The following is a 20253-nucleotide window of genomic DNA, read 5'->3' on the forward strand; positions in this document are numbered from 1 at the left end:
AATACAACCATCCACATCTTTTTAGGGTTTTAGCCTTCACCAGGAGTAGGGAGGATGGTCTACAGATAAAATGTAATGACTGATGTGGCGGGAGAACCTGATGCTCTGGTGGAGATGTTGGACTGCTGGACTAAGAGCCAGTGAACTGCTGACCTTGACTGCAGGAAAAGAGATTTTTAAAAATATATACTTTATTGGTTATGTTATTACAGTTGTCCCACTATTTCCTCCTTTGTCACCCCTCCATCCAGTACCCCCTTCCCTCTAGGAATTCCCCCTACTTTAGTTGATGTCAGTGGGTCATGCATGTAAGTTCTTGGGCTTTTCCATTTTCTATACTGTTCTTAACATCCCCCTGTCTTTTTTGTACCTACCAGTTATGCCTCTTATTCCCTGTACCTTTTCTCCCATTCTTCCCCCTCCCCCAACCAGTTAATAACCCTCTATGTGATCTCCATATCTATGATTCTGTTCTCGTTCTGGTGGTATGCTTAGTTAATTTGTTTTTTAGATCCAGTTGTTAATAGTTGTGAGTTTGTTGCCATTTTAATCTTTTGATCTTCTTTTTCTTAAATGAATCCCTTTAACAGTTCATGTAGTAATGGCTTGGTGATGATGAACTTTGGCTTTACCTTATCTGGGAAGCACTTTATCTGCCCTTCCATTCTAAATGACAGCTTTGCTAGATTGAGTCATCTGGGTTATAGGTCCTTGCTTTTCATGACTTTGAGTACTTCTTGCCAGTCCATCTTGCCTGCAAAGTTTCTTTTGAGAAATCAGCTTATAGTCTTATGGGAACTCCTTTGCAGGTAACTCACTGCTTTTCTCTTGCTGCTTTTAAGATTTTTTATTTTTAACCTTTGGCATTTTCATTATGATGTGTTTTGGTACACACCTCTTTGCGTCCAACTTGTTTGGGACTCTGCTTCCTGGACTTCAATGTCTATTTCCTTTACCAAATTAGGGAAGTTTTCTTTCATTGTTTTTTCAAATACGTTTTCAATTTCTTGCTCTTCCTCTTCTCTTTCTGGCATCCCTATGATTTGGATGTTGGCACCTTTGGAGATGTCCCGGAGATTCCTTATACTCCCCTCAGGTTTTTGAATTTTTTTCTTCTTGCTCTTCTGGTTGAATGCTTATTTCTTCCTTATATTCCAAATCCTTGATTGAATCCCAGCTTCCTCCCCTCCACTGATGGTTCCCTATAGATTTTTCTTTATTTCACTTAGTGTAACCTTCATTTCTGACTTTATGCTATTGCCATACTCAGTGAGTTTTGAGCATGCTGATCACCAGTGTTCAGAACTGTGCATCTGATAGGTTGCAGATAGGTCATCTCTGTTCCGTTTAGTTCTTTTTATGGGATTTTGATCTGTTTTTTCATTGGGCCATGTTTTTTTGTCTCTTCAATTTAGCAGCCTCCCTGTGTTTGTTTCTGTGTGTTGGGGAGAGCTGCCTTTACTCCCTGTCTTAGTATTGTGGCCTATTGCAGAAAAGTCATCTGTAAATTGTGTGGGGCAGGGCCTTAGGTAATTTCCAGGGCAGCGCAACCCACTTAACTGCTTTGTGGCCCTGTGGGGGGGAGGGATAAGAGAGGAGACAGTGCCGCTGCCTGGCTTCTGGAGGTTTGTCCGGCACTCACCCATTTCCAGTCACGTCACCCACTTCCCATGTGTGACTGGTGCCCTTCTTGCTGTTGTCCTGGTGCTGATTCCCAGATTGGGTGGGTTTGTGTACATTCGAAGTCCATGCAGGTCCTATCAGCTGAGACCCCTGAAAATCCAGCAGTTTCTTCTGCTACTCCAACACCCACTGGTTTTTATAGCCCGAAGTTATGGGGATTTATCTTCCTGGCTCCAGAACCCTGGGCTGTGTGGTCTAGCCTGGAGCTGGGATTGCTTGCCCCCAAGGTATCCCTCCTGATTTTTATCTACCACACGTGAATGTGGGATTGGCCATTCCACTGTCACCACCTCTTTGTGCCACACTGCGTATCTGCACCTCTCCACCCATCTTCACGACTCCACCCCCCTACCAGCCTGGATGACTGTGTCTTCTTTAAATCCTTGGTTGTCAGACTTCCATACAGCTCGATTTTCTGATGGTTCTGGGTGTTATTTGTTTTGTGATTGAGTTGTAATTCTTTCTATGGTTGAGCGAGGAGGTGAAGTGTGTCTACCTATACCTCCATCTTGACCCAAAGTAGGAAGAGAAATTTTGATTAACAACAGTCAGCCTCGTTATATGCTCTGGGTAACGGGGGATGGAGAGAAGAGAGAGGGGCAGGTTACAACAGGGTGCAGACTTCAGTGCTGTAACAAATTAAAAGGATCTAAATTTGGAATACTTCCCTTTTCTTTTTTATATTATTACCATATAGTGACTAAAAACCATAAAAAATGTTTTAAGTTCCTGTTCCCGTTCTGTTGGTTCTCTTGGTAATTTGCCTGTAATGAATGTAGTTACTCTTTCTAAGTTCTTTGGAGAGTTGATGATGAGGTTCTGGAGACCATGGACAGAGGCTTCCTTCATGGACTGAAACCTCTTCCAGCTCTGAGCAGCAGGAGCACCTATAAGCGATTGAGCTGTGCCCATCAGAAGCCCATTCTGAACTCATTTCCATTTTTCCATGTTGACATGAAGTCTCCTACCCCCACATTCCATACCCATTTTTCTGCATAATGAAGATGTTTATCGTCCAAGTTTGATAGGTGGCAGGAAGAGCTCTGTATTTGGGGCAGCAAGGGGATACAAAATGCAGAGGGATAGAATCCGTGTGCCCACTTAGTTTTTCTGCTGTGGAATTCAGCAGGGACCCTGCCTGAGACGGGAGGGAGATGATGCAAAGGTTTCTGGACTTGGGTCCAAGAAGCTGAGGCCAGACAAATTTAGACTTCTCTGGTGAACTCAGGTGTGTGGGCTTCTGATTCCTCACCCATGGAATTGTGGGGCTGCCCTGACTGGTGTGGCTCAATTGGTTAGGTGTCATCCTGCAAAGCAAAAGGTTGCAGGTTCAATTCCTGGTCAGGGCACGTGCCCAGGTTGCGGGTTCTGTCCCTGGGTGGGGTGCGTCCAAGAGGCAGCTGATTGATGTTTCTCTCTCACGTTGATGTTTCTCTCCATTCCTCTTTCCCTGCCATCCTTTCTCTTTAAAAAACCCCAAAAGTGTGGGGCTGGCACCTTGTAACTTGCTCCATTCCCATATCCGATGGAGGGTCCCAGTGTCGGGTCTCTGGGATCAGAAGGCTGTAAACACATCAGAATTTGGGATGTCATCCATGTGAGGAGGATTTTCTTAATCACGAGTCTTCCTTTTCTTTAAGGGTTTGTAATCTGGGGCATCTGCTCTCATTGAATGTGGACCTTGGAACTGCAGGTATTGAGATCTTGTCGTTATAATGTTTGTGTATCTGAAAGGTCATAACCATCACAGTATTTGTCCATGACTTCTGTGGTTTTGGTTTCTTCCCTTTAAATATGCACATGTCCTTGTTTAAAATGAAAGTATCCAGAAAGGATTTCAAGGGCATAAAGGGGAGATCCTTGAACTTGTGGGATGAACACTCCCTTTGGGTCTGCAGCACTCACTGTCTTTTTCTTGGGCAATGAGAACCTGTGGCTGGAAATTAACCATGACCCTTTCAGACTCCGTGCCATAGGGACCTCCAGCTGTGGCGGGAATCCCGCTGTTGAGGGAGCTGCCTAACTCTCGAAAGGTTCTTCAGACCTGCCCTGCCCAGACGGGCCTCAGCTGGTATCTTTGTGGCCCTAAAGCTCTGGAATAATGACGAGATTTGATACGTAGGTAATGATGTCTCAAAGGGCTGTTGAGCACATCAGTAAAACTGTTGGACCTGCCCCAAGTAGCAAGAAGCTGCACTTTGTGAAATGGTATTTTGGAAAACTGATGATACAGATGAACGCCACTGAGACCAGATCTAGATTTGGTGTAGGTGCCATCATAGGATGTCCCCTACTGTCTGTAAAGCTGGAGCTGCTGAGAAGGGGCTGCCTGGGCTGTCACGTCACTGACTTGGTTGGCACTTCTGAAGTCATCCTGCAAGTGGCAGTTTTAATGTGGTCAGTCATCGTTCTCATGCTGAGAACCAGGTGACAGCGCAGGAGTTCACGGTCCTCCCTGCTGGTGCCGCGAACTTCAGGGAAGCCGTGGGCAGTGGAGCTGAGTTTTTACCACAACCTTGAAGTCTGGTATTAAGAAGAAAGAGAGCAAACACTGCTACCGAGAGGGGAATGAAGAGGGCTTTGGTCCTAACATTCTAGAAAATAAAGAAGCCCCAGAGTGCAGTTGGGGAAGCCTGCTACACAAACAAGGTTGTAATTGGCACAGGTGTGGGCTGCCTCTGAGTTCTTCATTGGGAAGACAGACCTGGACTTTGAGTCTCCTGATGGTTTTAGCTGATGACCCTGACCATCCGGTGGCCCTGACCATCCAGTGGCCCTGTACACGTCCTCCATCAAGACTGGTAGTCTGTCAAAACCCGCTTTGGGCAGGATAGTCAAGAAGGTCCAGGCAGTAGGGAATGATCTCAGTGACCAACCTGAAAGCGAATGGCTGAGACTGTGGATGAAGAATCATGCATCTGCCTCCTAGTCAGAGGGAAGCAGATTGGCTTTTTGACCTAGTCTGTTCCAGAGTGCAAGCTGCTCAAGACCATGGGAGGGAGGGACATCAGGGGTTGGTTCCCTTCACTCTGGGGAGACTGAAGATGCTTTCCTTGCCAACCTGGTGGCAGGGATCTTCATGGGACTGGTCAGGGTAGGTGGGCCTTGGCAATCAGAAGTGGACCAAGGATCTCCCGCTCCTCAGAACTGGAGGAGCTAGCAGCAAGGCCCAGTGTGTCAGCAAGAAGTTCAGCAATTCTCTAGCCGAGTAAAGTCTGAGCCAGAAAGCCCCTGAGCCCTTCCCGCTCTCTCCAGCTAATTAGACCCCTGCCTCAGACAGCCTGAGACAGCTGACGGTCGCTGCAGCGCCCTCAGGTGGTTACCTCCCCTCCCCTATACCTGTGGTTTTTAACTGCTTCATAAAATTATTACATCAGAGTCAACTCTGACCGCTTGGAACTCTCTTTTAGAAACCCTAGCTTTGAAATCATTGTGTAACTTCAAGGATAATCATTTTAAGCCAGAATAATCTGTGGAGCCAGCTATACCTGTGGTGCAGTTCCTGAGGTTTTGATAGATAAGAACTCCAAGGGTTTAATACAGAAGATTAAAAAAATCCAGACACACACACGCGCGCACGCGCGTCCTGGGCCCCCCACCCTGCCCGCCCCAAACCCCAACCCCAAAAGACTCACAGAGGCTCAGAACAGCACATCTGGTTTTACTTATTTTAAAAATACTACAAAGTCATCCTTCTTGACGTCTTGGTTTTGAATCTTGCAAAGACTCTGGCATTGACTCGCTGTGGGACATCCTAGTCATGATGAAGGGTGAGTCCCTCTGCGTGGTAGTGTGTCTGCCAGTAGTGTGGCTTCTGACAGCAGTCAAGGGACACCTGACCCATCCGAGGCTTTCTGGCAAAGTGTTACAGAGGGGAGAGGAAGGTCAGCGTCCAGACCCCTCCAGCCGTCACGAGGATTGTCCAGCGCAGCAGTGGCCAGCATCCAGCCAACGGGAGGAGGTGACCTTAGTTTTCACATCTGTCTGTGAGAGGTGTTCAGAAGGAATCCTCGGTTTGCTTTTCCATTTAAAAATTTCATTACCAGAAAATGATCAATATTTCCCGTCACCATATATGAAAACAAAGTATGTTATTCCATTCTAAAGTTACTGGCCCGTACCTGTGGTGCCCCCATTAGGCTGGGTCACCCTGATGCCCTCCCCTCCTCAGTTCATCTTAGGAAAAGAAATTTTTTCTTATCCATGTGGCTTTATTGTTCAAACAGCGATAAAAATAAAAAAGAAAAATAATCATTTTAGTTCCTCTACCCTAATACCTCAGCTGTCTTCATTTTAAAAAGTTTTTCTTTTGAATCCTAATACACATAGTTATATTTTCTGATTTTTTTTCTTAATATGTTTTGAAATTGCTATTGAGCCTTCATAATCATTGGCTATACCATCCTCTACTGAGGTGATAAACCCTATTTTTCTTATGGTTTAGGGATTTAGGTTTACAAATGTATAAGATTATACTATTTTAAATAACACTGCCGTACATATATTATAGAGTTTTCCTTTCTTTTGGTTATTTTCTTCTGATTAAATTTCTGGAAGGGGGACCTGTAGGTTAAAGGATACAATATATATTGCGACATTGTTCTCTCAGTGGTTGTGCAAGGTCAGTGCCTTCAGAATAGACAGATGAGTGAACAGTTCACAAGTTAACTCCTGATTGCCCGAGTGATGACTGACTTGGACACCTATATCTTTCAAAAAATTTTAAGTATACAACTTATGATCATTTCAGTCACTCTCTCCTGCTAATCATGTAGACAATTAGGCACATTTTTTTTTAGGAGCATTTTGACCATTAAAATAGCCATGAAACCGCCCCCGGCCAGGTGGTTCAGTTGGTTGGAGCTTCGGAAGGTTTTGGGTTCAGTTCCCTGTCAGGGCACTATCTAGGTTGCAGGTTTGAACTGTGGTTAAGATGCATACAGGAGGCAGCAGATGGATGTCTCTCTCCCCCACACCCCCTCTAACTCTCCCTCCCTTTCTAAAATCAGTGGAAGGAAAAGATATCCTGGGTTGATGATTAAAACTAAACAGCCATGAAACCAAACATCTTTTATTATATATTTACGGTTTACAAAATGTTTTCATGTTCTCAATATTTGGTGAGGTATTTGGGATATGGATTATCATTTCTCCGTTTTCAGACATTGAAAATGGAATGTAGAGGTTTCAAGGTCAACCAGATATGGTGATGGTTCTACACCCTGAGGTGTTCTGGAGATACATTCTGACCACCTCCTGCTCTCTTCCTCTATTTTTTGTCTAGAACTTCGGCAGTCTGCGGTCGGTCGCCTCCCGGTGCGACTTGAGGGCAAACCTGGTCAAAAACGGCTGTGGAGATGAGTTCGAGAGCCCGGCCAGCGTCACTGAGGTGCTGCGGAGCCTGCCTCTCAGCAGCAAGGGCTCCGGCTCTGCAGGCTCAGACGTCATTCAGATGACGCCGCAGGAGGTCGCGGTGAGCCTGCGGCCTGGTGAGTGCCCTTGAGATGGGACATGTGAATAATGGGGAAGTGAGCCAGGGCAGGCTGGGGGCAGGGGCACGGCGGCAAGGGGGCGTGGGGGGGGTGTGGGGAAGTCCTAGGCCCCAGGAAGCAACATTCAGGGCCCCCGTGGAAGGACAGGATAGGTTTGCTATTTTTATGATTGTGGTAAAATGTATTGAACATAAAATTTATCATTGTTAACCATTTTTACTGTATAGTTCAGTGGCATTAAGTTCATTGATGATGTTTTAAAACCATCATCCCAGTCCCTTTGCACAGCTTTTTGCATCTTCTCAAACTGAAACTCTGTAGCCATTAAATAATGACTACTCATTCCCTCCCTACCCCAGCCTCCGTTCCACTATCTGTCTCCATGAGTTTGACTGCTCTAGGGACGTCAGATAAGTGGATTGATACAGTGTTTGACCTTGTGTGCCTGGCCTGTTTCACTCAGCATAATGTTTTCAAGGCTCATCCATGCTGTAGGATATGTCAGAATTTTCTTCCTTTTTAAGGCTGGGTTATGTTCCATTGTATGTCTATACTGCATTTTGTTTAATCCATTCATCTGACAGTGGACACTTGGGTTGTTCCCACCTTTTAGCTATTGTGAATAATGTTATTGTTTTTTATGGGAGGATATAGTGAATGCAAGTTTCTCAGAGACAGTGCAGCTTCTGGGAAAAAGAACTTTTTCTTGTCAGCAGATTCCATTTAAGTCAGTGACATTCTGAAGGGACAAACTTTTAGAGAAGAAATATTTTGTTTTATGACCCTGGAGCCTCTGCAGGCCCTAGAGTTGATTGCAATATAAGGAAACAAACAAATTTGCACACCTACTATGCTAAATACTTGACCTACCCTAAGGTAGCTGATACTGCTTTATACAGGAGAGAGTAACCTGCTCAAGTGCTCCCGATAGAAGTGGTGAATCTGATCCAATCCCAGGTCTTTGTGACTGCAGATCTCATAATTATTTCTTGTTCACTACTTTTGTTATCCGATAGTCTACATATTAGAATCCTTGGATGTCAAAAGATGGATGTGCATGTAGCTAAATTAAGAAGTATTACATTGTTGAGAGAAGGAATTTTTCCAAATTCCATTAATTGTAGTGTTTTTTTCCCCTATCCTATCGTCTGGGAAACCGTTGGCAGTCACTGCTTCTAGTTGGCTTGCTTAGATTTCCTGGGAACTTGGCACAGCGAGAAGATGTGGATCTGGCTGGCCGTCCTGGGGTCTAACTCTGTCCCTAGCTCCGAGGCCCTGGGCGGGTGCCTTAGCATCGCAGCGTCTTTCTCACCTTCATTCCTCACAGCTGTGTTCAGAGGCCTAAATGAGGATTTTTTGTATAAATGCACTTTAAAAAAGGTAAAATAATTATTTTCAAAGAGTAATGGCCAGAGATGTAGATTCTAGAATCAACCAGATACAGATTCGAATAGGGCTTCTTAGTGTCTCGGAAGTGGAGTGGGCGCAGCCCCGCCCCGCGGAAGCACGCTACAGCGCTGCTTGGTTTTGGGGGAAAGAGCTCTGAGTCATCATGTATTTGAGAAATGTTTTATTTGCCTACTGAATTGTCTTAGAGATACGAAATACAAGGATGCACGTGGCCCTGCTGGAGAGAGGCACGAGGGACTGACGGCCCAGCGGGTGGTGCTGGGATTAGCTGAAGTGGCTGCCTGTGTAAGTTGTCTCCCTGTAAGCGACACTTAGCCTTTGTGTTTGGTGAGAGAGGGAAGGCAGCCCTTACAAAGCTGTGTGAGTGGGGAGGAAAGTCAGCTGCACCTCTGTGTGGACACACGCTTGGTGATGTCCTGTACGGGAAAAGAACTCATCCCCTTACGTGCAGACAGGCTCAGGGTCCAGGGCTGTGATCCAGAAGGGATGTAGGAGTTGGGGTAGACTTTTGAGATACTGGAACATGGTGCAGGGTAAGATGGTTATCAACTGCAGTGAATGATACATTTTCCTTTTTATTGTAATAATAGTATAACAGTAACTTAAAAGAAATTTTTAAAAGATGAACACTATTATTTTCCATTTTTACTAGACCCTTTGTCTTTATTCACATGTTCATATTTTTCATCTACTTACAAGGTATCTATAATTGTATATAGTTTTCACTCAATAATCTTTGAAAACAAGGACCAAAATTCATTCCTCCGAAAGAGTCTGGTTTCGGGCCCCCCGGAAGGAGGCTTTTGTTTCTGTGGGGCATCTCACCCAGGGTGGCTCGCAGGGCCCCCGGTGCGCGCTGAGAAACACCCTTCGCGGTGGCACATTCTCAGTCTTTCAGGGTAGATTTAGTTTAGGAAAGAGCTGGAGGTCACACAAAGACAGAGATTTCACAGTTTTAATTCCAGTTTTACAAATAAGAATTAAGCTATGACCGCAAGGTGTAGAAACTGTTGTTTGGTTTGACTTTTGGACTGGTGTTGGAAACGGCCCCCAAAGAGGAGCTAAGGAAGTGATGAGAGTGAGGGCAACCCCCTGGGGCAAAGTTCTCTTGATATTAAATTTATGCACAATACTTAGTTATGTGGAAAGCTCAGTGTATGCTCCATTAAAGAAAAAAGAAATTTGTCTTCCTTGGAGTAGTCACATCTCCTGCTAAGTATTATGATGCAGTCCCTGGTATCATAAATAAAATGGAAAACGTGACCCTGCATTTATACAAAATTGTGTTGGCGGTGCTGTGTGCAGCTCCAGTCCTGCGCAGACTGGAGCACTGGTGAGCCCCCTGCGGGGAGGTCAAGGGAACAGAGGGAGGGCTGGTTGCGCCGTGCAGACACCCTGAGTGTGAGGACGTGTCAGTCTGTAGAGATGAAGACCAGGAGCAGATCTGATGAAAATATGAATTCTCAAAGGTCAAGAACCTTGAGGCTCTGTTTTGCAAATATAGAAACACTTGAAGCCAGTGATGTCTCTTAACATTTTGAAAATGTTAATATTTAAAGAGAAGTACAGGCAAACCCCCGGGTATTTATTTATTTGGGAGGAGGAGAAAATGGTATGTTGCAGTTTATCAAGTGCATACTTACCTCAAAGTAATGACCCCTGACCTTGGTGAAGGTGTCCCCTGTGCGGTGATTGGGTTTTTCCATTATGCATGTTTAGAGTTGCTTTTGTCTCTCCTCCCTTGCCCTGCTCCCCTGGCCTCTTCATAATAGATGTTTGTTGAGTGAAATGTAACACTTCGCCAGCCTTCGGTCAGACTAGCCAAAGACAAGCGTCAGCACAATGAGAGAGATTTCACCAAGGCAAAATTATTGTTTGAGGATGAGGCTGGGGAAGGAGAGCGAAGGAGTATTTCCCTCTACTTTAAGCAGGATTTTTTGTTTTGTTTTTCTTTTTTAATTGAGATAGCGTTCATGTACCATAAAATTCACGCTTTTTCAGGGCACGGTTCAGTGGCATGTAGTATGTTTGCAGAGCTGCACAGCGTCAGCACCGCTGACTCCAAGGGCATCTCCATCCCTCCAGAAGGAAGCCCTGCCTGCTCACGGCCACTGCTGCGTCGTTCTCCTCTCTCCGCCCGGTCCCCGCCGCCCTGGGTCTCGCGCCGCCACCAATCTGTGTGCTAGCTGTGATTTACTTATTTTGGACATTTCATATAAGTCGCATAAGATGTGGCCTCTTATGTCTGGCTTCTCTCACTTCACAAAACATTTTCAACATTCACCCATGTTATAGCACATAATGGGACTTCCTTTTTATGGCCAAATAATATTCCACTGTGTATAAATAGATGTGCCACATGTTAGTTGAAGAATATTTGGGATGTTTCTCCTTTGGGACAATTATGACTAGTGTTGCTGTGGACATATATGTACAAGTTTTTGTGTTAACATATGTTTTCAATAATCTTGGGTATATAGCTAGGAGTAGTATTGCTGGGTCATGTGGTTATTTTGTGTTTAACTTTTTGAGGCACTGCCAAACTTTAAGTAGGACTTTGTGTAAACACAGGATCATACTTTCCATTTTGTTTTCCATCCTGCAAATGTCAGGATAACAATCTTAAGAAAGCCTTAACAAGGGACATAAAATCCTTAAGAAAAGACATAAACTTTCGATAAAGTTTATTGAAATGGTAAAAAGCTAGAGGTGGACCAATTACAAAGGGTTTACTTCAGCCATTATTTGCCTTACTTCCTTAGCCTCTCGAACAAATGACCCTTGATTGGGTCATTTAATACTCTTTATTTTGAAATAATTTTAAATTCATAAGTTGCAAAAATAGTAGGGAGTTCCTATATACCCTTCTCAGCTTTTCCCAGTGATAAGATAGTACATAACCAGAGCATGTGTTCAAAGCCAGGGAAGCCACACTGGTATCATGCTATTTACTGAACTGCAGGCGATGGCCTGCTTCTTCAGGAGTTTCCTGCCAGCGCCTCCCCGTGCTGCTCTGTAGGTGCCAGTTACCTGACTGAGGAGGTGTAGCGTCCGCCACCCAGACTCACAGTGCACACACGTAAACAGACGATGTCGGGAGGATCAGAGGTTTGCTGCACACTGTCTGTGTCCCCGCAAAATTCCTCAGGTGAAATCCTAACCCCCCATCCCATGGCATTAGGAGGTCGGGCCTTTGAGAGGTGACTAGGTCTGGAGGATAGAGCCCTAAGAATGAGGTTAGTGCTGTAATAAAAAAAACAAAACCCCAAGGGACCCTTTCCACCATGTGGGGACATAGCAAGAAGTGGACAGCCGTAACCGGACAAGTGCTCTCACCAGAACTCAGTCATGCTGGCACGGACGTTCAGCCTTCCTACCTGTGAGGACTAAACTTTTGTTATTTATAAGCCACCCAATTGGTGTCACTTGTTACAGCAGCCCAAACTGTCCCAGACAGGGTTATTTTCAAGGAAACTAGGACGCTGAACCCAGATGCTTGGGGGCAGACACTGCGGAGGCCAGCCATGGCTGCATCTGTCCAGAGTCCGTATGCGGAGGTGGAGCGCGGGGTGTAGGGCAGCACAGCAGGCTTGTTCTAGGCCGGGAGGCGGCCCTTCGGTCCAGGGCCTGGGTTTGATTCTGGGATGCTGTCACCGTCCGCTGCCGTGAACGGAAGAGCTGCAGTGTGCACTAGAGCCCTAATTCCCTGCTCAGCCACAGTCCCATTGTAATACAGCTGTATGTTATGTTTCCATTCTTTCTTTCAGTGTTAGTGACTCTGGGGCATTAAAAACTGTTTGCATTTATTTGAGGATGGCAAGAGTTTTTATTTATTGAGGTACTACTTTGCCTTAACATTTAAAAAAATAATCTTAAAAAAAATAAAAGTTCTTGCTGGATGGCTCTACCTTCACTTTGCAGAGATGTTTGTCATCACATACATGTCCCCTAGGAAGAAACTTTTCTCTTTTTATTGAGGGGAGGGCAGAGAAAAGAAAGCTTTAAAAAAAAAAAATCCATTTCAGGTGGAATGCGCGTTGATACCTGATTATGGTAGGGGAACCTCCAGGTGAGAACCGAGCAGTGTCAGGAATTCTGTGCAAAATACAGTTTGAGGTGGGTGCTCGGGAAACAGGAAAACCAGAAGGACACGAGAGGGGCCACTTGCAGGAGTAGTTTCATCCTAACAGGTGCAAGGTGATCAGCTTCTCTTTTCATTTTGCTTTATCCTATTTCTCTGATCCTATTGCTGGCCCCAAGGCGGGAATTTTGTGGAATGTCCCCAGAGAGAAGGGGTGCAGCTGCACAGGGCGATGAGCCCGAAGGGTCTTGTATGGAGAGGAGAGAGGAGGAGGTTATGTGGGCAGGGAGGGTGTCACTAGAGACAGGCACAGACCCAGCACCCGCAGTGAAAGCGAGGCGGCCTCTGCACCCACCAGACACAGGGGAGGTGGTGACTGCTTTAAAGCCTCAGGTGGTGCTGGACTGGGGGCCGTATGTGTGTTGGAGTGTGGGCACGTGTGCATGGGCTCCGGACATATGCCCTGAGATCGTGAATGTGCTTCAGACCTTTTCTCAGCAGAGAGGGCACCTGCGTACAGCAATGGCTTCCCCATCAGCTTGCTGACCTTGGCGGCCACCCTTGCTGGGGAGTTGGTGCATTGCAGCTTAACTCCCACACTGAGCATGGTCCAGGAATGTTGCTCCCTGTAAAATCTGCTGACAGGACATTCCATTACTGCCAAGGCCCATTGGGGATTTTGTAGTGTTTGAAGTAAGGCTTGGTTGAGGGTAGTAATAGACCCTCATTCTGAACATCAGTGCTATTACTCCTGTTCTGGAAAACTGGAGAAATATTTCTTTTAACATTTTGCAGCCTCTTTGTCATGTGGGTGCATATCTTTTCTTAGTGATCAATTTCTCTTGGAATTGATTTCTCACTTCAGAATAGATACCCTCAGCATACAGAGAAACAATATATCATATCTTGTTTCTCTTTGCTTTCATGTCTGGAAAATTTGGAGTTAAATTTAATGCAGAAGTCTGTAGCCTTTCACACTCAAGATTCTGGCAGGATTTTCTGTCTCTTTTCATCCACACAGGAAATTGCTTTAATAATTGATTTTGGAGGAACGGAGGCCAAAGTTTTCCTTGTGTGGAAGCATTTGTATGATGTTTATATACATTGCCTCTTTTAATTGCTGCAATAATTAACATCCTGCCATTTTACTAATCCATAAACTGAGCCACAAGTTTAAAGAAGCCCGAGGTCTCTGAGTCCTTGGTGACAAGGTCTGGATTCCAGCCTAGCTCCGCCTCTCCCAGGCTGGTGTCCCCATTCCCTCCCCTGGGTGGGCTCCCTGAGTCCAAACCAGTTCCCTTTTCCTGATCCGAAAGTGCTCATCTTGTTAATTACTCATAATCCACAGAAAGGTGGGAGTGGATTCTGAATTTAAAAAAGGTGTAGCTAGGATCTTGGCGGGGAAGGGCACAGGTGACAGAAAATGCAGAAGACCCTGAAAAAGGCCATAGGATTGGCCAGAGGGAACACGATCACAGGCTCTGGCCATTTGGGGTCTGCGGTCTGTCCACGGTAAGGCTGAGCAGGGTCTCCCCTCCCACCTCCCTTCCTCCCCTACTGGGATGTGGCTGCCTTGGCTGGGAGGAGCCCTGCTCTGTCTGCCTGACAGGAACCAGAGACAGACATTGCAGCAGTTCCAAACTCATTCTGGAAGAGATCTCCAACACTCTTCCATTTGAGTCAGGCTCTGATGGTTTTTTAAAAATAGGCTTATACCAGCAGGCAACCCGAACTACAGTACATCAGCCTTCAGGCGCCTAGAACAGTACACGCAGAGACAAAGCAGAGGAAGCAGGCGCGGTGCTGTCATTCCGGCTGCAGGTAGTAATTCTCATACTCATACTTCATGTCTGCAGGCTTTGGCTGCTGACAGAACGCTTCCCTCCCACGAGAGTGCTTCAAACCTTAATCAGTGGTGTGTTGTTATTTTTACATTTTTATTTAAGGAAATTGAGGCTCAGGTTACACCCCTAAACAAGGGATGGAGCTGGAACTTGGACTATAGTCTTTTGATCATTTTATTCTTTATGGTCTAGTTCATGAAGGGTGTCTTGTCTGGGGTGGGAGCTGGAGGCGAAAGCTTGGTTTCTCTGAGACGTGATACTGGCACATCAGGCGTGGCCCCTTGGGCCGGTGTGGTCACCTTCACTATCGCACCTCTGAATACATAGAATACCTCCAGATGTCAAAGGTGTGTGAGCAGGTCTTCTACCAAGAAAGTTCTAGAACGTCTCTTGTTGCCTCTGAAGGGCTAATAAGCCCAAGGGCAGATACAATTACTTGGTATGATTTGCCTCTTGAACAAATATGTTTTTAGGGATCATAAGTGATTTAGGTCCTTTATCCTGGTGTGAGTCCTCCAGGCATTGAGCTGACTTGGGCCTTTCTGCGCATCCTGGGGGTGAGATTGCAGAAGCCGTGCCTCCCAGATGCTGGCTTTTCTCTGTTCATTCTTCTGAATTAATTCCCCTTTCCTCTGTCTCTTGACTATCTTATCGTAAACCAAAAATTATTTTCTTTTTCTTGTAGCTGGTGGACAAATCTGGTCGTGTTTTTTCTTGCTTTCTTTTTTCCCCTTTTCATGGGGCTAAAATTTGAACTCTGTCTTCCTGTATTTACACATACAATTTCTGAGGATAATGATTTGTCTTTGCTGTTCCAAAACATCAGCTATCTAAGAACTAAACGCTATCAGTAGTCTGCCGTGATGAAAGAACTGCTTGAGCTAAAGCCGACCCTAGAATTAAATACTGCTGTTTGGTAACTAGCTAGAGGCATATAAATAGGTGATGTGGCACAAGCATGGGGGCTATTTTAAGCACTATGTCCCCACCCTCTACTGCCTTGCAGTCTCTCTCTTTTCTGTCACATGCACCTTTAGAGTCTCCTTCTGGCCACATTCCCACCGTGGCTGGTCCTTTCCCTGAAGCTGGTATATGGTTGATGGGCTGCTCTCGCTCAGTTTGTGTCCATGGAACTGTCTGGTTCACTGTCCACCAATGACCCAAGTGCCATTTTTGCTGAGAAAACAGAACACCACCGAGGAGACTGGTTGTTAAAGAGTTTCCTTAAAAATGCTGAGCCGGGTGTTTGAGCAGAGAACCCAGAGCTTCATCCTTGGCACTCACATTCCCTTCTGTCACTCTGCTTCCAAGAAAAAAATATTTCTTCAGAGGCGCACAGTCTCTAGAGAAAAGTATGTGGTAGACCAGCTTTGAAAATGAAATCCATCCCTTCAGCCCCCGCAAGTTGGATGGCCTGTAATGTGCGTGCCCTCTCTTTTGGCACAGGTGACAAGACTACGTTCCAGCTGCAGGTTCGACAGGTGGAGGACTATCCTGTGGACTTGTACTACCTGATGGACCTCTCCCTGTCCATGAAGGATGACTTGGACAACATCCGCAGTCTGGGCACCAAGCTCGCTGAGGAGATGAGGAAGCTCACCAGCAACTTCCGGTTGGGGTTTGGCTCTTTTGTAGACAAGAACATTCCTCCTTTCTCCTACACAGCACCAAGGTACCAGACCAATCCATGCATTGGGTAAGTGATCAGCTTTCCTTCCGTTGGATCTTTAAGGATGGGGGAATGGCGTAGCGGGAGAACTTAGCCCAGGGAAAGGACTGGGGAGGGAGAAAATATTTGACACATTATTAGAGAACAGGAGTTTCTAACTGCTGCAACAAACAAATCCAAAAGCATATAATGGCTCAAACTTGATGGAAGTTTATTCCTGCTCACCGAAGTGCAAATGGGTCTCTGGATCAGTGGACACCTCTCCTCCAAGCAAGTCTCAGGGACCCAGATTCCACCATCTTTCATATGTGCCACATGTGGCTGGCTTCAAGGTCATAAGGTCTGGAGGGTTGCTCATAGGAGGATCTTATGGGCCAGGACTGAGTGGCTTTGCCTCTTCTGCTCCTGAATTCTCGTCTAAAGAACTGTGTTCTAGCAAGGAGGCTGGAAACTGGTTTAGCTGTGCCCAGGACGATGAGGAAGCAGGACTAGTGCACAGGTCTCTGCCGTGGTGTATGTGCGTGTAGGATGGAGGATCACATCCTCCAACTGCCCTAGCACAACCTATGTGAGGTTGGTTTGTTTTTCACAGCCTTTCACGTATTTCTTTAATGACAAGATTATGCACTGTGACTACAATGAGTGGTAACTCCCCATTTCTTCTTACCTCATCTCCACATTTAGCTTTATTTAGTTAGATTTTGGGAAGTCACTGAAGAAGGAATAGCTAAGATTTAAGTTCTTACCAAGTGTCAAGCACCATATTAAATACTTTCCATGGGTTATTTTATTTAACCTCATAATCTTTTGAGGTCTTTAAGGTAGTCGTGTGCCGTATTTTAAAGATGAGGAAACTGAGGCTTAGAGAGAATAGCTTACCCAAGATTACACAAATAGTAAGGGGTAGACTTGGGATTTGAATCAAGACAAACAACTTCCAGCCCTGGCCAGGTGGCTCAGTTGGTTGGAGCGTTGTCCCCATACACCAAAAGTTTGCTGGTTCAATTCCCAGTCAGGGCACATGCCAAGGTTGGGGGTTTGATCTCCAGTCAGGGCGTGTATGGGAGTCAGCCAATCAATATTTCTCTATCACATTGATGTTTCTTTTCTTTCTCTTTCTCTCCCTCTCTCCCCCCTCCCCCCCTTCTCTCTGTCTCTCTCTCATCAATAAACATATCCTTGGGTAAGGATTAAAAAAAAGACGAAGAACTCCCAGAATCTGCATGTCCATTACTATGATGCTTATTTTTTCCCCATCCAAGTCGCACTACACCACGCAGATTGTATCTGCATCTACTGTAAGTAAACATGCCCATTCCAAAACTACCACAGCCCACTAGTTGCTTGTCTAGCTACAGTCAGGTTAGGCTGTGCTTCAGGAACAAACAAGCCGCAGATCTCAGTGGCTAAACACAGTGAGAATTTATTTCTTGTTTGTACAAAATCCAGTGAGGGTTGAACTGTTCCCTACTGCAGCTCTCATGTAAGTGGTGACTTATCCAGGCTCGCTCCTCCTTGTGAGGTGCTTTTTGACCCCTGATCTCTTTGGCTGTCCCTCCGCCGAGAGAGCTGCATAAGCCCCTGAGCCTGCCTAGCACCCCCATTCATCTTTGGCAGCCTCAACAGCGCCCAGCTCTGGGCTGGACTGCTGGTGGTGTACATTCTTCTGAATCCTCCCTGATTCTTCCGTATGCTCTCTTAGACATTCACTTAAGTCTTCCCCAGGGGTTGGGAACTAACACAATGGTAGAAAAAGCACCAAGAAAAAGCGCTAAATACTAATGAGATTCTGAGTTCCCTAGCCACAGAGAAGCACCAGGTGTCATCATTTGCTGGGTTTAGCTGCCTCCTGGCTGCAGGTGGCTTTTGGCATCATTACCTTAGACTTGTCTCCAAGGCCCTTTTCAGTGGAGTCCCAGTGCCAAATATCCTATTGTAGAACTTCTGCTGCTTACCAGGGGCACCAGCATCTTAACCAAAACCTTTTTTCAATTCATCTGGAATAGTGATGGTGCTTTGTTTCACCTCTGCCCTCTGATTGAGCCCTGTCTCCTGACAGACAGGTGTGTCTCCACTTTCATTCTTCTGTGCACCACCCACTGACTGTGAGACCTACAGTGGACGCTGGCAGGGGATGAAGGACTGGCTCTGGGCGCTCTGCATTTGAATGCAGGTTATTACACACTACTTACTCAGAGCTCCTTTTCTAAGCCCTAGAAGGCAGAGCCAATTGCAGACAGTAAAAGTCTTGACCGCGAATACAAGGCACACTGAAAAGCTGCTTGTAAGACAGGAAATCTAGTGAAGAATGGGGGTTTTGAAGGAAATATCACGTCTAAGTTATGCAAATTAACTTTTGCAAGCTGGGCAACACATCGGGGAGTCACTCTTTGGCTCAGTGAGCAGGCTGAGGTTCTCTCCCACGTCTAAGCAGTGGAATGGGTGCAGTGTCTGGGTGTCCTTGGAGATGCCCCACTCCCCCGGGGGGAGGAATAGAGCAAGCTGTGGGACATAATCTGGCTGTTGCCATGCCTGATGCAGCCTGTACGTATTTTATCTGCCTTTCTGAGTTTTAATGGCAGTGTGAACTAGTTACCAACATTTGAGAAAATAACCATGAATACCTAGGATTCCTAGGTTTTCTTGAAACACTGGACGGTCCAGTAAAGGTGAGCTTATTCCATTTGTTTGGCTGCCACAGTCTCCACCACCCCCTCTCTTCTCACAGCTTGGGTTTCATGTCTGGCTGGTAGACGTTGTGATTTTTATCTATTCTTTTTCTCCAGCAAATGTGGAGAGAAGAACATCACAGGGTTTTCCTCAAGTGGCAGTGGCATCTCTAGTAGCTTTTTCTTGCCCCTGGTGGTGGGAGCAGCAGAAGCTGCTCCCCCTCCCCGTCCCCGGGAAGTTTGGGGGCCTGCAAAGTCAGGAGAGGTGACCTAGCCACCTGTGCAGGACATCTCAGAGAAAAGGGAGCCAGTTTTTCATGGGGCTTTCGTGAGGTTTGTTCCTCTTCCTTCTGCTCCAGATGTTTCAGCAAAAGAGTCAAAATTCTACTCGTTTCTTCCCATCTTAGAATGCACCCCAAAAGCCAGAACTAAAGTAAGTAGTACCAGCGGTGCTGTAGGAGAAAAAAGATGTAGATTTAGTTGTTTTTACTACGAATAGTATTGCTGGGAAGAGTCACATGATATTCACTGATTTGAAGGATTAATCTGGCATGTTGTTTGTGATTCTGAACACTTTTGTTAGAGGTGTTGGCCTCTTGTTGAAATACATGTTATATCTCATCTATACATGGAATCTAAAAAAGCTGAACTAATAGAAACAGAAGAGTGGTGGTCGCCAGGGGCTGGAAGGTGGGGGAGGAGGGAATGGGGAGAGTTGGTCAAAGGGTACCCACTTCCAGTTGTAAGATGCATGTGTTCTGGGGATCTAATATACAGCATTGGATTGATAGTTAACAGTACTACCCTTGAAATACATTCTTGCATCTTTGAAAGTTGTTCGGAGAGTAGATCTTAAACGTTCTCACCGTACGCACAAAAAACTGGAAATACTTGGTTGGCTTATTTAATCAGAGATACATCCTTATTTTTGAAAATTCTCAGACATCATCTCCTCAATTCCTCTCTCCTGTTGTCTCCATTTTCTGTCTAATGCTACCAGGTGTTGGAGCTTCTCATTCTAAACTACATGCTTTTTAAATTTTTCTCCCACAATTCCTACCTCTTTTTTTCCTCCACACTCCCCTCCTCCCGAAACTGTGTAATACGATATTTCTTCCAGTTTACCATTTTGTTCTTCAGTTGTTTAATTTGTATACTGAAGTTTCATTTTGGAATTTTGGTGACTGTATTTTTGATTTGTTCCTTTTTCCAACTTTGTTTTTCATACTATTTTTTCACAGGCTTCTGACTTTTCTCCGTCTAATAATATCCTCTTCTGGTTGTTGGTATTTATTCCGTCCTCTCCTGGAATGTTTTACATATCCTTGTTTTAAAGTACTTGAGATCATTCTGTTATTTCTGCCTCTTGAACGGTGCAGCCCTCAGTTTGCTGAACCTGCTGGCA

The 20253-nt window shown here is 45.5% G+C and overlaps 1 protein-coding gene across 2 annotated transcripts in view; it reads left to right on the plus strand.

The window, feature by feature from the left end:
* ITGB5 (integrin subunit beta 5) overlaps nucleotides 1-20253 on the plus strand; it is a 113427-nt gene that overhangs the window by 13696 nt on the left and 79478 nt on the right. Inside the window, exons 1-3 of one of the 2 annotated variants that reach the window (XM_054575185.1) lie at nucleotides 3356-3376; nucleotides 6968-7172; nucleotides 15957-16206. In XM_054575185.1, coding sequence (XP_054431160.1) covers nucleotides 3356-3376; nucleotides 6968-7172; nucleotides 15957-16206 — 476 coding nt within the window. Of the gene's footprint in view, nucleotides 1-3355; nucleotides 3377-6967; nucleotides 7173-15956; nucleotides 16207-20253 lie in introns of those variants that run through there. The other variant, XM_054575183.1, reaches the window with a different exon arrangement.

This window comes from Pteronotus mesoamericanus, unplaced genomic scaffold (genome assembly GCF_021234165.1).
Source record: "Pteronotus mesoamericanus isolate MK-2021 breed Mesoamerican mustached bat unplaced genomic scaffold, CSHL_Meso_final contig_27, whole genome shotgun sequence".
In the NCBI taxonomy this organism is placed as follows: domain Eukaryota; kingdom Metazoa; phylum Chordata; class Mammalia; order Chiroptera; family Mormoopidae; genus Pteronotus; species Pteronotus mesoamericanus.